We start from the raw sequence: 15,564 nt of genomic DNA on the forward strand, positions 1-15,564 counted from the left end.
ACACGGAGGGGTGTATTTCGTTGACTGTCCATTTTGGCGAGGTGAGGTAAAGTGAATGACCACACTGGGATCCTGTATGCGTGTTTCGGAGACACAGCATACATCAATGGTACGAGATTCTAGAGTTTTAGCTAAGGAGGCCTGTTGACCGATTTGGCATAGGGTACGTACGTTGAAGGCTCCAATGTGTAGTTTGGAGCGAGGTTTTAGTAGACCTGGGACAGCGTTTCGCGCACTAGAATCGTTGGCCATGGTGACACTTGAGGAGGAAACCGAGAGAGGAAGTTTAGTGTTGAAAGTCAAGGTAGAAGGAATAGTAGGAATTGAAGAAGGAGATTGATTATGAATACAGTGGTCTTGAGTGCTGTTAGAGGTATGAGGGCAGTTATCACTTCCCGGTTGCCCACACCGTGGAAGGGTTCTTCTAGAGGTACCTGAAAAGGAAATTGGGTTAGAAGTGGTCTTAATGACCTGAGAGCGTGACCGCAGTGCCCAAGGGACAACTGCTTGAGGTCGGTCACACACGACCTTTTTGTGGGTAGTTTTTGTGTTAGCTCTGTTCTTCAAAGGACCTTACCGCCGGAGACGGATATCCGTGGGATAAGGCGAGGTGTGCATTTTTAGGGTCGACCTTTTCTAACCCCACCCCTCCTTGTGGGAAGGCAGCGTCGCTGTCATGCTGGTTGTCTGAAGGAAACACCTTACTGCTGTCACACCTCTGTACAGTCAGCAGTACGACTTCGCCTTCGGACCTTGGGTTTGCTGCTTTTAGTCTCACCGCTCTTCAACCGACCTGTCTGGCATGGTAGGACCTCGAGGAACGATTGTTCCAGCCAGCATAGCTCGATTGCTTCATCACGATAGGCAAGCCCGACCACCACGTCAAGGTAGCAGCAACGATCGGGATGTATTACGACAGTACTAAAAGTATACAACCCAGACGAACTAATCCGGTTTAACATAGGACTATTCGGAATTTAGCTTGAAAATTATAACGCAGTAACAGATAGCTTGTATCTAAGTAAATACTGTGATACTTAGTTGATAACCTGTTTGAAGATATGAGAAAGCATAAGAATGGGGACCATAATTTCTGGATATGTAAAGATAACTCTAATGGTTCTTGGTATTTGAAATCAAAGAGATCATTACATTAATATTCATCCTTTTGAATCTTCAAAGTATTTGTTAACTTTGTTCTTGGTTATTACATATCACTTGGATTCTTAATGGTTAACAATAAGCTTTACTTTCCAAGAACGTATAATGGTCTCTGAAAGCCATCAATATAGTATACTTTTACAGAATCGATTGATTTAAATAATAAACTGTATGTACATTCGGTGTTATTTGTCACTTGTCAACAATATATATCTGTGATGTTGAGTGGACCGATGCTCATTGGTGGATCCGAACTCTCATCACCTAGCGTGAGTGTCTGAAATGTTAAGACTTAGCTGTTGGGCTTGTTTCCAACTTATATAACTGAGGTATTTACAATCGAATAATCATTGAATAATAAAAAATCTCTTATTAATCAATAGAATTTGATCAGTGCTAAAAAAACAACTAGACAAATATGACATTATTCACTACTACTTAGTAGTAATTAATCAATTTTAATATTCTATATTCACCAGATGTTTGCAAATTGTACTAGTGAAAACATCACTAATTCGTTCTTTTTCTGACCTCTCATACATTTTGAGTAAATTAATTCTTAAAGGAATAACAAAATCTTAACTATTTTTTAAAAAAGCAAACGTTGAAAACAATTTCTCACTCGTCACTCATGATAAAAACGACAAACCTTTGTATGTATATATATAATATCCTTATATGCAATCTTTCACTTATAGTTTACTACCATTGAAGTAACTACTTCTATGAACTTGATAATCATCTTGTTGTGTTAATGAGGTGTGGTAACTTGAGCCGATGGATATATGTGCCTGGTCCTATTTTGTAACTGACTGACCGAGAATAAATGAATAGATTTTAGCCTATTTTGGTACTCATCAACTAAATATGTATCCCAATGTTGACATTCACACTGTTATTCATATCTAGTATCTTTCACTTCATAGTTTTTCCCCTTTTTTATCACTACCAATACAATGTAATACAAAAATCTCATTGATTTATATGATATAAACTTACAATTATATTTCTGGTCAAATTCAATTATTCTTGGCTATTGAATGTAGACAGACATAACCTACTCATACATCATTATATATAATAGACTACTTTATTTTATATACTACTATAAATCTATTTCCTATCTGATATTGTATCCAATAAAAAATTATTATTATTATTAGTAGTAGTAGTAGTGGTAGTAGTAGTAGTAGTACTAGTACTAGTAGTACTGCTATTATTACTATTATTATATGGTTCTTAATTCAATTGTCAGATTTTAAATATCCACATATCCAAAGATTTTATATCACCTATCAAGTTATAACAGTAATATACTATTGACTTGATTGAAATATCTAAAATCATTCATGAGTCGTTTTATATCTAGTTGCCTCTACATATTTGATAAACATCTCATTAAGTAGATATTATATTAGATAGACTTATACTTCTATTATATATCTATCTGTTTTACAAGTACATACTATTTTGGTTAATGAATATAGATGAAATCATGAGTCAATGGAAGCTAGACTACCATAGAAAATTTTGAATCACTAGACGGCTGTTTCGTCCTATCGTGGGACTCCTCATCAGTGCGCATCCATGATCCAGGTTTTCCATGGTGGTCTAGCTTCAATTGAATCATGATTTCAACCATATAAAATTACTAAAATCTCCACAAAGCCTTCTGATAATGAATATAGAATCCAAAAAAACTGTAATTGTTTTATGAATAAACTCATATAAATTTATTTTTTTTTTATCACTTTTTTTTATTCTGTCTTATATCATATGATCATAATACTAATGATAATTATGATGATGTAAACTTATTTAATTATAACTAGATGTATAGAAAATTGAATTATGAGACTATGGAGGGGTTATCAGTAAGTCATTAATAACGTATAGGCCTTTAAATACCCTGTTACCGCCTAGGGGGAGAGGGTCCGCTCTTCCTCTTCAAAGACTCTCACATGGTCACGTGTTTATAGTCACTTACAGGGAAGTCCTACTCACTGCATTTAACGTAACGATGTTGTTTGCGAAATTGAGAGAACGAAAAGTGAATGTCCGGCACTTTAACCAGTTTGGTAGATATGGAGGATCCACTTAGTGGAAATGGAAAACCGATGGTGTTCTCATTAAGAATTTTCTCTTTATATGACATTTCACCATAATATTAACAATAGTGGTAATTAATTTATAGTCTATTTCTAATATTTACTGATGCTTTTTTAAGACATTTTCTGATACCAGTGTCTTCATTCTACTCATCACAGTGTTTTGATATGGTAAGGTTATGGTCTATTATCGATTTCTCGTTTTACAGTCTTAGAATTCATTTCGAATTAGACTAATTCAGATAACAAATTCCTTATGTTTGTTGTCTACTAACTTCACTGGCAACTTGGACCGATGCATATATGTGCCTGGTCCTACGTTGTAGCTGACTGACTAACTTCATTCCAAACTAATAACATCATCAGGGTGGTATTTTACAGTTTTTAATTTCAAAACGATTATAATGTTGGGTCGTTGTTTTCAACCATCTTTATACATATGTAATCGAATTCTCATCGTTAATCAATATTGATCTTTCTCTTTCTCCCTCTATCTCTTAGATGACATTTCTTATTGTAATATTCTTTCTCTGTTTATCACCATCTATTTCGTTTCTTCTAAATTGTAGGTGCTGTGATAGTTCCAAGTTCATTATTAGGTGTTCTATCTGGTGCTTTACTAATGCGTCATTTTCGACCTACATTACATCGTACCTTATCTGGTTTATGTATTATGATTTCATTGACTGTTATAACGAGTATTAGTTTAATGACAATTGGCTGTCAGTCTAGTCGAGTAGCAGGTATAACAGCTACATATAATGGAGAAAAGTAAGTCAAAATGTGTTTCTTTTTGTGTCACGTGTGTATCTGTGTATCCATAAAATTCCCAATTTATTATTGTTTCCATGGAAGTCCTGTCCTTCTCTTCTCCTCTCTTCTCTATATCGTTAAATGTTACTTTTTTCTATAGACATATCATTTAATAACTTGTTCCCACTTAGTTCTAGTCCCCATTGTTAACTCTTCATTATATGTTACGGTAAACCCACAGTATTACTGTGGGATTTTAATCCATTCTAATCAATCAGAAAACAAAAAAACGAATCAGTTTCAACTGAAAATCGGTTCATAGTTTCAACAAAATTCAATAATCTACACAACCCCAAACTGAAAACCATCACATGCTCATTAGTGACTAGTTTCGAGAGGTTATTCTCGGGGTTCCAATGAGAAGCTGTGACTAGTGGAGTTCAACCGTGTCAGGTTTGTGGCAGCTACCCACCGAAGACAATGGAAGATGTTTGCGCAACATCGTGGATTGGTTGAAGTTAAACATTAGCACCGTTGGATCCTGGCTCAATGGTCAAGAATAAGTTAAGCTTTCACGCGCGAGATTGAAGATCCTGGGTTCGAAACGCGCTTGCGGGATTGTTGATGAGCACTGCTGCTGTGGAGTCCCATACTAAGATGTAACGGCCGTCCACTGCTCTCAGATTTTCAATAGGGGCCTAACATTGGTCGGTTCATGACTTCGACGAAGTTCAGCAATCTCCAAAATCCCAGTCTAAAAGTCAGAGGATTTAAGAAAAATATATTGTTTTTCATGGTTAATGAAAGTTACTAGGTTTGTTACGTGTTCTTAATCATTAGAGGTTAGGGTTACGATAATAATTAAGGTAGAGATTAAGGGTTAGTATATTTATACGTTAGTCCGTAGTTATTACCCAAGTTTCACCCATAACTGAAATTCTAACGCTAATCTTATCTCAGCCCTAATCGTAACTTTTCAACATAACACCTTACTCTAATCCTTACTCTCATATCATGTTTCAATACACTTCTGGATTGTCATTTGTCTCACAAACTCACAAATTCGTATTTTCTTGAACAATTCAACGTCTTAGAAACACTTAATTATGTTTTCGTCACTTAATATGGGTATTGTATCTACCGTCAGCATTGTTACTTTATCACGTTTGTTAAATTTCATTTATGGATTGAAATATACTCCGTAATCTCGCAATCGCTTTTGTGATCCGGATTATATTTCACGTTTGCTATCATGATTATTTTTAAATTCCTAGTCAAACAACTTTGTATCATCTGTACTTTTCATAACAAAATGTGAACACTATGTGACCCATTGTCTATGCGTGAACAGATCATTATATCGATTGCGTTTTTACCGTACTGTAAATCTTGCATGATTTTTCTTATATCTTATGTTACTTGTACCATGCAATCACAAATATTTTTATCTGACCATTAAATATTTTGTATTTAGACAAATACAGAGTGAAATCAAATCATTTACAATGTAAAATTAAGTAACGAGTTCGATCCCTACTGGTGCCGAGGATGCACACCTCACACCTAGGAGTTACTAGGATGAAACAGTTGTCTAGTGCTCCCCAGTTTCTAACCGTTGTCTAACTAAGACCAGTCCATGATATAACCTAGTGATGAATTTAAACAAGTAATTCTCGGAATTCTAATGAGGAGCGTTGATCAGTGGAATCCAGGTATAATTAGTGTTAGACGGCTTGTACAATCTAGTGGCTGTGCAATATCACAAATTGGTTGTAGTTAGAACGTTATATCATTGGATCCTGACCTAGTGGTTTAAAGGTTTATCACTGATGTCAATTTATAACAAAAACCATCTCCATGCGAGATGAACGCCCTCGAGTTTTATCCCCAGTAAGGTTACGGATGTTCACTTTTACCTAGAAGTTCTATTTTAGAACGGATGTATTATTATTATTAATAATAAATTATTATTTAAACACATAAATATTGGTACAAAAAAAATCAGATAAATATGCGCCACACAAATCTCATTTGATTTGTGTGAGGGCTGTGATACTGCCCGGGTGCCCAGACCGAAGTAGGTGGTTTTCTTAGGGGGCCACACCTGGAGCCTTTGACCTAAAGGTCTGATCCACAAGACAGTGGAGCATCGTGAGGAGATGCAGTCCCATGGTAGCCGGTGACCAACAATAGGTTCATACGCCATCTGTTCCTTCAGGATACTGGAACCCATGTGCACCATTGGTTTGGAATGAGGGTTTCCCAACTCCCTTAAGTGGACCCTCCATGTCCACCAACCCGGTTAAAGCGCCAGACATTCGCTTTTCGTCCTCTCAATTTCGTAAACACCCCCGCCACGAGAAGGCAGTGAGTAGGACTTCCCTGTCAGAGGCTATATATTCGCGTGTCCATGAGAGAGCATTTGGAGAGGGAGAGCGGACTCTCCCCACTCTCGGCCGTACCAGGGCATTTGGGGACATTTGTCTAGTGCTTTATAGTTTCAATAGTTCTCCAACTGAAGTCGTTCAGCGATGTAAACTTTAAAATTCAACAATCTCTGCCTAGTCCCCTATATATTAATGAAACTAGTAAGTTGTATATGCCCCATAAAATGTATTTATTCTGCCTTTTTTTTACTGATAGTTGATTACGGCCTAGACTCTCTTGCTAAACTAGTTTTACTCTATGCTAAACCCATTTTTATACCTTTATGTACATATCTATCTGTTTTATTTTCTGCCGTATGTTTATCATTACTCGTATTCTTCTATCAGTCGTATTTGTTTTTCGCTAACTGAATCGAGCTAAGTAGACAATCATCAGAATCTGCAAATCATCACTAAAGTAAGGTTGAGATTATCTGCGACGTTTTCAGCGTCCAACGATCATGATGTATCAAGCAATTTCGGGTAAGCTTTTCGTCCATCTAGTGCGTGGGTGCTTCGTATTAGAGTCTAATTTTCATAAGAGTGTTTATTTCAATTCCTAACCTACACTATGTTTTTGCCTTTCGTTGAATGTATCAGAGTGTGCTAGATAATGACGTAGTTATATCAAACAGTTTCTGCTAATTCCACAAACCCGAAATGAATTTTTTCGGTGAAAATTACACTATAATATGCAGCATCTACTTTCTAAGTAAACGGAAAAATACCCGAAAATGCTTGATATATCACACTTATTGAACACTGAAAACATTGGCGATAATCCTAATTGTTATATTACTCCACAAATATCGTTATCATAACACCAATTGCCTCAATGTTTTAATTATAAAGCTTATTATCAGTATAGGGTTGTGGGGAATGTTGTCTTTTGATTGAGATCATGAATCGATCAATGTTAGACCACCATTGAAAACCTTGAAGCTCTGGACGGCCTTTTCGTCCTAGTATGGGATTCTTCAGCAGTGCTCATCTATAATCCCGCGCACTGTACTCGGACCGAGGACCTTCGGTCTCGCGGGCGAACACTTCAAGTCACAAATGAATTTTTTTAACAATTATATTAAAATGATTTCGAGTTGGTACTAATTGATTTATTTTTTTGACATAGCAATCATTTCTCATGAATTTAATGAATTTAAAGGGTTAACTGTCATTTACACATACATTGTATGGTATAATGGAATACTAAAATAATTCATTCGAAAAAAAAATCTGCTGACCGACTATTGTGAGACAAGAATAACATGATATTTGTATTCGTGTGTGTGTAGTATGATGCATGATGTGTTGAATTTTTTTTTAGGTCAATTGAATGAAAACACAATGTATCATTGAGTTATGTTTGTTGTCGGTCTATTCATATTGATGAACCCTTTGTATAAAATCTTTGTTCATTCATAAACTGTGGTAGTTTAATATTATCGATTCCGTCGACATCATGCTATAACTTCTACCTTGGTGTGGTGGTGGTCAACCTTACCACTCGAGCTGTATTTCCTGATATACTTGTTCTTTTAGGTTATACCGTTTTGGGCTGGTCAGTTGGAGACAAAATGTAGTTAAAAGCAATAAACTTGAAAGTTCGAATATACTATGCAACAATCTGCTCTATTTTAATTTATTCTTATGAAATGTAACCTTTTCTGTACCTAATCTTTTTATTAATACTAATAGTGGACCAATTCTGTAATAATTACATTCATTTTATTTTGCTGTACTGATGTAGTGTTGAATTGGACCGTTATAAATATGAGCCATGTTCCGACGTTATTCATCATTGATTGAATTCAGTGGATAATAATAGAGATTCATTCTTTGATGTTGATCAGTTGTTTCAGTTTTTTGTGTAGTGTAAATAACTATCTCTTGCGAATTGAGTTGCCAATCTCCTCTTATTGATAGATGAATTATTTACAGAAAAACTCAACCTTAATCAGTCAGAATTTGGCTCTATGCAGGTTGAATGTCTATGTGTTTTCTCTATATTTCATTTTGTAGGATTGATAATAAAACTCCTGAATTATTTTGTGTTATCAATAGTTAGGAGTCTGGATAAAGAGTTTATAGGGTCCTAGTGTAGATTTGGTTAATATATATTTACGTTGCACACAATTATTCTATTAATTCTTGTGTTCATTACTACATTTCGGTTTACGCAATTTTTTATTTATTTAAACACATAAACATTGGTACTAAAAGAAGCCAAAATATATATGCACCACACAATAAAAAGGAGATTATGAAGAGATAGAGAAAGGTAGGTGAGTAAAATTGTAAAGATGGCTCGTTAACAAACTCAGGGAAGGCTCAAGAAGCTCAGAAAGAGCCGAAGACATTCCATTCAATCGCCGGTAGAGGAACATTCTAGAATGTCGACGTATAGCTTCCTTATTGGATGAATAAGAAGTCAGTCAGTCAGTTACAACGTAGAACTTCGTACGTACGTACATCAGTTCGAGTTGCCATACCACATTAGCACAGAGATGAAGTTGTCGATTCAAATCCCATATTGGTAGAAGTAGTAAGAGTATAAGTATTATTTGAAAGATAAGGGTTTGAAGATGTTATTCAAGGAGTATAATCCAGTGAAATAAATTTGAAAAGAGAAAAAAGAGTCATGAAGAATTCAGATTAGAATTTGGCAGAACACAAAGAGTGTATGCACCTTCGCCATTGCAAACGATTTTGAGCCATGTCATTCAAGGTTTCTAACCATCGGTTGCTATCATCTCGCGAATCCCAACCAGGTGTTCTACACCTACCAACACGGCCCAGTCCACTTGTCAGCGACTTCATGGATTTATGCCATGTTTTGGTCTGGCCGCCCCTAGCTTTCTTCCAACCTGCTCCTACACCATAAAACATTGCACGTCGGGGCAGTCGGCGGTTGGGCATACGTAACACATGTCCCAGCCATCGCAACTGATGAAATTTCACTACTTCATCAATGGATTTGCCATCCTTACCTAGTACCCGTTTCCTAACATCTGCATTACTTACTCGGTGGTCCCAGGATATACGAGCAATGCGTCGAAGACACCTATGATCGAATACTAGTAGCCTACGAATATCCTCTACTCTTATCGGCCATGTTTCACTGCCATAAAGTAGGACGGAACGGACTGCTGCACAGTAAACCCGTCCTTTTGTTGCTAGACGGATATCTCGCCTACGCCATAAATGGCGCAAGTTAGCGAAAGCTAGACGAGCCTTCTGTATCCGTGCTGAGATTTCGTCACATACCAGACCACAAGGGCTGATGAGACTCCCAAGATAAGTGAAGCTGTCAACACGCTCAACTACTTCACTCCCTATCAATAGAATAAGAGGGATCCCTTATGTGCCTATTGGCTGTCCGAAATGATGATTTACTTTCAGCCAAAAACTGTAAATACATGAGATTTTTGTACTATATTTGACACTGTGTTGGGAATAACATTCCTACTTACTAGTCTTCTGTCTTCTCTCTTGCGACGTTGTGGGTTCGATCGTCCACCTCTGTGCTCTTTCCAACCAGTCCCAGCGTCAGCAAATAATGCGCGATATGGAATGGTGAGATTGAACAACCATGCCTAACTCCACTGCTTGAATGAAACAGTGAAGAGAGGTGATTGTAGACCTTCATTCTGCTTTAGGTGTTAGTATGTAGAGCTTTCAAAGTTTTAACACTTCACACCGGTTTATAATTAGAATTAAGTAGTCTAAATAATAATCTCATTTTATGTCACAGTTACTCAATATTGATTTATTTTTCTTGGCAGAATTTTGATGTTTCCGGAAGAAAAAAAATAATCAGACTTACATTGTGCTGTGTTGTTTTTAACTGTTTGCAAAAATCCTTTTGCCACAAGGGTTCACTGGAGACTGTTGAATTTCCATAGTTTACATCATAAACTGATCTTAGCTAGACCATCATTGATAACCATAATTCACTTTACAGTATCGTGAATCAATTAAAGTTTATTGTATACACAATTAGATTTGAATGCAAGTAAGGGCCGAAGGTTCTTGATTCTATCCCTTGTGTTGGAAATTCACTCAATAAATTGTAACCATTTCTTTTTTCTTTCGGTTTCTAGGTATTAATTCTGCTCTGTAGATAATTATCTTCAAGACAAAAAAATTAATTTCTCCGTGTTTTTCATTCGTTTTATTACATTAAAAGAAGAAGGAGGTCATTTCGACATGTTGGATATTGTGTCCTATAATAAAGATTAGCGCTTATTTTTATTTAATGAAGTTTAATCAGATTGAACGGAATTCAACCGTATACAAACACGTACACATACAATGACGATGTTTTTTTTATATGTAACAGCTCTACATCATATTGACTGACCTTAAGATGACATTTATTCTATATATATATACATATATAGCTTCTGATAGCTTGTTCACAATTATATCTTTCATTTTAATTTACTAACTCTTCTTGTTTCAACGCAAGATTAAAGTATATCCTACTGTTTTCTTTTTATTAAAGTTTATCTTTTTCTTTGAAAAGTTAATTCATATGTTTAATTGAAGTGTAATAGATAGGTTTTCTTTTTGTTATTATTATGGGAAGATTAGTTATTGTTGTGAGTATTCAACTTGTGATCAGCCGTTGATTTGAATCCTGTTTCATCTAGTTTAGCAACCAACTATTTCCACTGGTTGTCATACACAGTGTGGCTCAAAGCCAACTGTATGAGTTTGTACTTGGTGTTGTTATTGTTACAACGATGCTATGAATCTGTTCCATACTGGGACTTATGTACGTATATGTATGCTCCCTTTAAGCATGATTTTCATCCTCGAACTGATAATCACTGCCAAACCATTCAGAATTGGAAAGTATTAAATATTAGTATGGACCCCTTAGCTTATTATTTCTTAGATCTATTTGAGCAAACGCATTTACATTTATCAACCACTGAATTAGAATACAACAATACCAACAATTCAATTCATCAACTAAACCGGACAATAAATAATCCAATAGCATCAATTATTTAACTCAAGAAATAACTTCTCAATTCTCCTTAATGGTTTTCAACAATTGTCTAACTAAAGTCATTTTATATAGTTGAGATCATAAATCATTTGAAGCTAGACCATCGTGGAAAACCTGTAAGCACTGCATGGCCTTTTCGTCCTATTGCGGGACTCCTCATCAGTGCGCATCCACGATCCCGCCTCGCGAGATTTGAAACCAGTGCTTCCAGAGTTTTCCATGGTGGTCTACCTTTTATAGACTCATGATCTCGACTGTATAAATTATTAAAAATCTCACAAAACCCCCTTCTGATAACTAAAGTCAATCCGTGGTGTAGACTATTAAATGAAAACATGTTTTTTTCACAACATTTTAGAATGTATAAAATTTGTTTAATTTGAAATGATTTTTATTCCTGGCATTGTTTTAGTGGGCTTGGAAAAATGGTCCCGGTTTTTTAATACCATCCAATTTAACAGCACCATGTAATCAATTTTGTCACTCTTCTAATAATCGAATAAAAAAATTTGATAATCGTCATTATACACATTATGTTGAATCACAATGTTCAATAAAGCATTATAATCCTGTATGTTGGACTGCTACTACTAGTAGTAGTAGTATCAATAAAAAGACAACAAATAATCGAATAACTTGTACTAGTAGTAATATTGATAATGATGGTAAAAATCTCAGTAGTACAAATGACAATGATGATGATGACTGTGATACAAAATCGTTGACATTTTTCAATCCTTGTTTTGCTGGATGTAGAACACGTGTTTTAGAAGCTGGAGTTGTAAAGGTAGGTGTTGTTATTCGTGTCTTCTTTCTGTTTATTTGTCTCCTGTGTTATATAACCACTATGGTTCTTGATATTCTACAGTCCTGATGTCAAGAGATAGAAATTGAAATAACTTATATTTTACTTATCTAATGATTGAATGATTAAATGAAGTCGGTTTCGATTTGAAGAAAAAAATTGTATCTCCCGTTTTTTTGACATTAAGAAATGCAATTGATTAGTCTCTTTTGAAATCTGTGCATCCTGATTGCGAATAGACTCGACATTGACATTAAGTAACAAGTAATTTCGGACATTAGAAAGTCTCAACGGGATCCAGAAAAAAGATACAAAACTTTACAAATTAAATTTGTATTCGTTGGATAGGCTAGTAGCTATCTAGGCTTTATAGCTCAATGAATAACACATTGGGCATCTGATCTTAGAGTAATGAATTGAAATCTGGTTATGAACAGCAACATTAGGACCCACTTATGTCCAGCTGATGAGTCTCAAATAAAATGAAATGCTAGTCGTGAATACCACTGCTAACCACCAACCAACTTTACTAGAAGTTTGTTTCAGTTCGCCTTTCTGTGTTGGTATGACGATTTCAAATGATAAACCTTATTACCTTCTCAATATACACTAATAAAGCTATTCGATTTACTATTTTTTCTTCTCGACATTATGGTTTTATGAATTAATGAGTTGTATGGTTTATACAAGTTATGTAGACTTATTAGAAATATAAGTGACTAGAGCAGAAAATGCAATGAGAAGACGAAGTTTATCAGAATTATGTGATATATTAGCGCAATACATTTCGAACAATCTGATCACACATATACTTGTTAAGACATTTTTATATGAAAATTAAGAGGTCAACTAGACAGGTTAAGGTAAGAAAATAAATAAAGTACACAAAAACAATGTGATGACTACTCTGGATAATAAATAAGCATTACCTACACACAAACTAGCGAAATGGCTTACAAAAGTATTAAATCCTATCCGACATCAATTTTGTAAGTATTCCTTGATTGATTCATTTGATTTAATTAAATACTTAAAGGATATGAACATAAAAACAAAGACAATGTGTTCTTTTGATGTGAACACTTTATTTACAAATGTACCCCTGAGAAAAACTATTGATATTTTATGTGACTATATTTCACTTAATAATCTTCCATTGCCATTTCCTGTTGAAACTCTTAAAGATCTATTATTATTATGCACTGACAATGTAAAATTCACATTTCAAGGTGAGCACTTTCGACAAATTGATGGCGTAGCTATGGGTAGTCCTTTAGGACCGTTGCTGGCGGATGTGTTCATGGGGTATGTTGAAAATTTAACTGAAAACTCAATCCAAAAGATGTGTCTGTATAGACGATACGTTGATGATATCATAATCATAGGGGATAAATGTGAAGATGTAAACCGCTTGTTAAAAGAACTCAATACAAGTCAGAAGCATATTTCTCTTACGTGCGAAGAAGAGAAGAACAACCAACTTCCTTTTCTAGATATACTGATCAGTAGAAGAGGAGATGGTTCCATCCAACGTTCTATATATAGAAAGCCGACATGGACGGGGCAATACCTTAATTTCCATAGTCACTGCCCAATTCATTACAAACGTGGTTTAATTAAGGGCTTATTCAATAGAATCAATCGTATTTGTACTAGTGATACTATTGAAGTAGAAACGAGACTTTTGACTAATACGTTAATGAATAATGGTTATTCATTTAAGTTCATAAACCTCTGGAAGGGTTGCAATACGATTAGACCTATGACGCTTCTGGCACCCAAAAAGCGAGTTTATATTACATTACCATTTAGGAGTGACTCTAATAGTCTCATGTTGAGACGGAGACTAAAATTAGCCATAAACAGGACATTCTATGCAGCTCAACTTGTCATCATTGAAAAGACAAGGTCGATGTTTCACCAAAAACCTAGACAGCACATAAGCGATTGTGTCACATCCCATTGTGTATACCAATTTACATGTATGTGCGGTAACATGTACATAGGGAGGAGCAATCGTGATTTGCAAATAAGGGTGGCGGAACACATACCTAAATGGCTACAGAACCAAATGAATTCGAATGGTCAAATAAGATCACAGGATAGACAAACATCTTCATCTATTGCGAAACATTTAGTTGAAACTGGTCATAAGGTTGACATCAAATCAGCATTTGTAGTGTTGTACAAAAGCCTTCAAGGACGTATACTAAGGTTTATTGAAGCCTTAGCTATACGGAAATTGAAACCCCCTTTATGTGTTCAAAAACAATTTGTTCTTACCCTTAACCTACCCTGGTAATGCTTATTTATTATCCAGAGTAGTCATCACATTGTTTTTGTGTACTTTATTTATTTTCTTACCTTAACCTGTCTAGTTGACCTCTTAATTTTCATATAAAAATGTCTTAACAAGTATATGTGTGATCAGATTGTTCGAAATGTATTGCGCTAATATATCACATAATTCTGATAAACTTCGTCTTCTCATTGCATTATCGAAATTTATCAAAGGGACTAATTGTTTTAAATAGAGCAGAAAAGTTATCTTACTGGTAAGTACAAACTATCACGAAACCCAGATCAGGAAGGATTTTCTGTCGAAAACACCCAACTGGTGATGTTTGTTTCATGAAATTAAGATGTAGTCGGCTACTGAAAGCGAAGAAACCGACACTCAGTGTCCAATTTAATATGTAATTTCGTTTCTATCAATAATTTTTAGTCTGAACGTACTAAGTGTAGACTATCCTTTAAATGTGTTGAATAAGCTATTATCTAGCCTATTTTCTTATTAATCCTCTATATTTGTTCGTGTATCTAATATACTGTGGTCCAGTCTATGTATATTATATCGATCAAATATCTAGTCTCTATCCTGATCTCATTGTAGGGTGGTATATCGTTCCAAGCAGAATATATTTTTATCCTCTTTTTACATCACTATCTACACCTAACAATTCAGCTTAGTTTGCACGATGTTGAGTCATTTTGATTAGTGACCAAATTACAACTGGAATGATAGAATTCGATCAGTACTTAGAATGACTAGACAGACATGACATTGATCACTGCTTAGTGATTAATCATTTTTAGTGTTCTTACTGTGTGTACTCGCGACTGTTGTTTCAGCTCTAGTCTAATTGAATTGATTGAACTCATGTGATGATTATGATTTCGCCGTGACTTTCAAATTTTATTTGTACATTCGGTTAATATAAATAGTTGAATCAGTCACATTGATCAATGCAGACAAACTGATCCTGAAGAAAACCAATAGTGACTTGAAAACAC

At 35.2% G+C, this 15,564-nt stretch overlaps 1 protein-coding gene across 1 annotated transcript in view; it reads left to right on the forward strand.

Moving 5' to 3' along the window:
* Smp_134530 (putative organic anion transporter) overlaps positions 1–15,564 on the forward strand; it is a gene marked incomplete at its 5' end in the record, with an annotated part of 68,874 nt that overhangs the window by 42,075 nt on the left and 11,235 nt on the right. The window contains 3 exon segments of the mRNA XM_018798734.1: positions 3,839–4,040; positions 11,878–11,905; positions 11,911–12,252. Of these exon segments, the coding sequence (XP_018653646.1) occupies positions 3,839–4,040; positions 11,878–11,905; positions 11,911–12,252 (572 nt within the window).

The sequence above is a fragment of the Schistosoma mansoni genome, chromosome 7 (genome assembly GCF_000237925.1).
Source record: "Schistosoma mansoni strain Puerto Rico chromosome 7, complete genome".
NCBI lineage: Eukaryota > Metazoa > Platyhelminthes > Trematoda > Strigeidida > Schistosomatidae > Schistosoma > Schistosoma mansoni.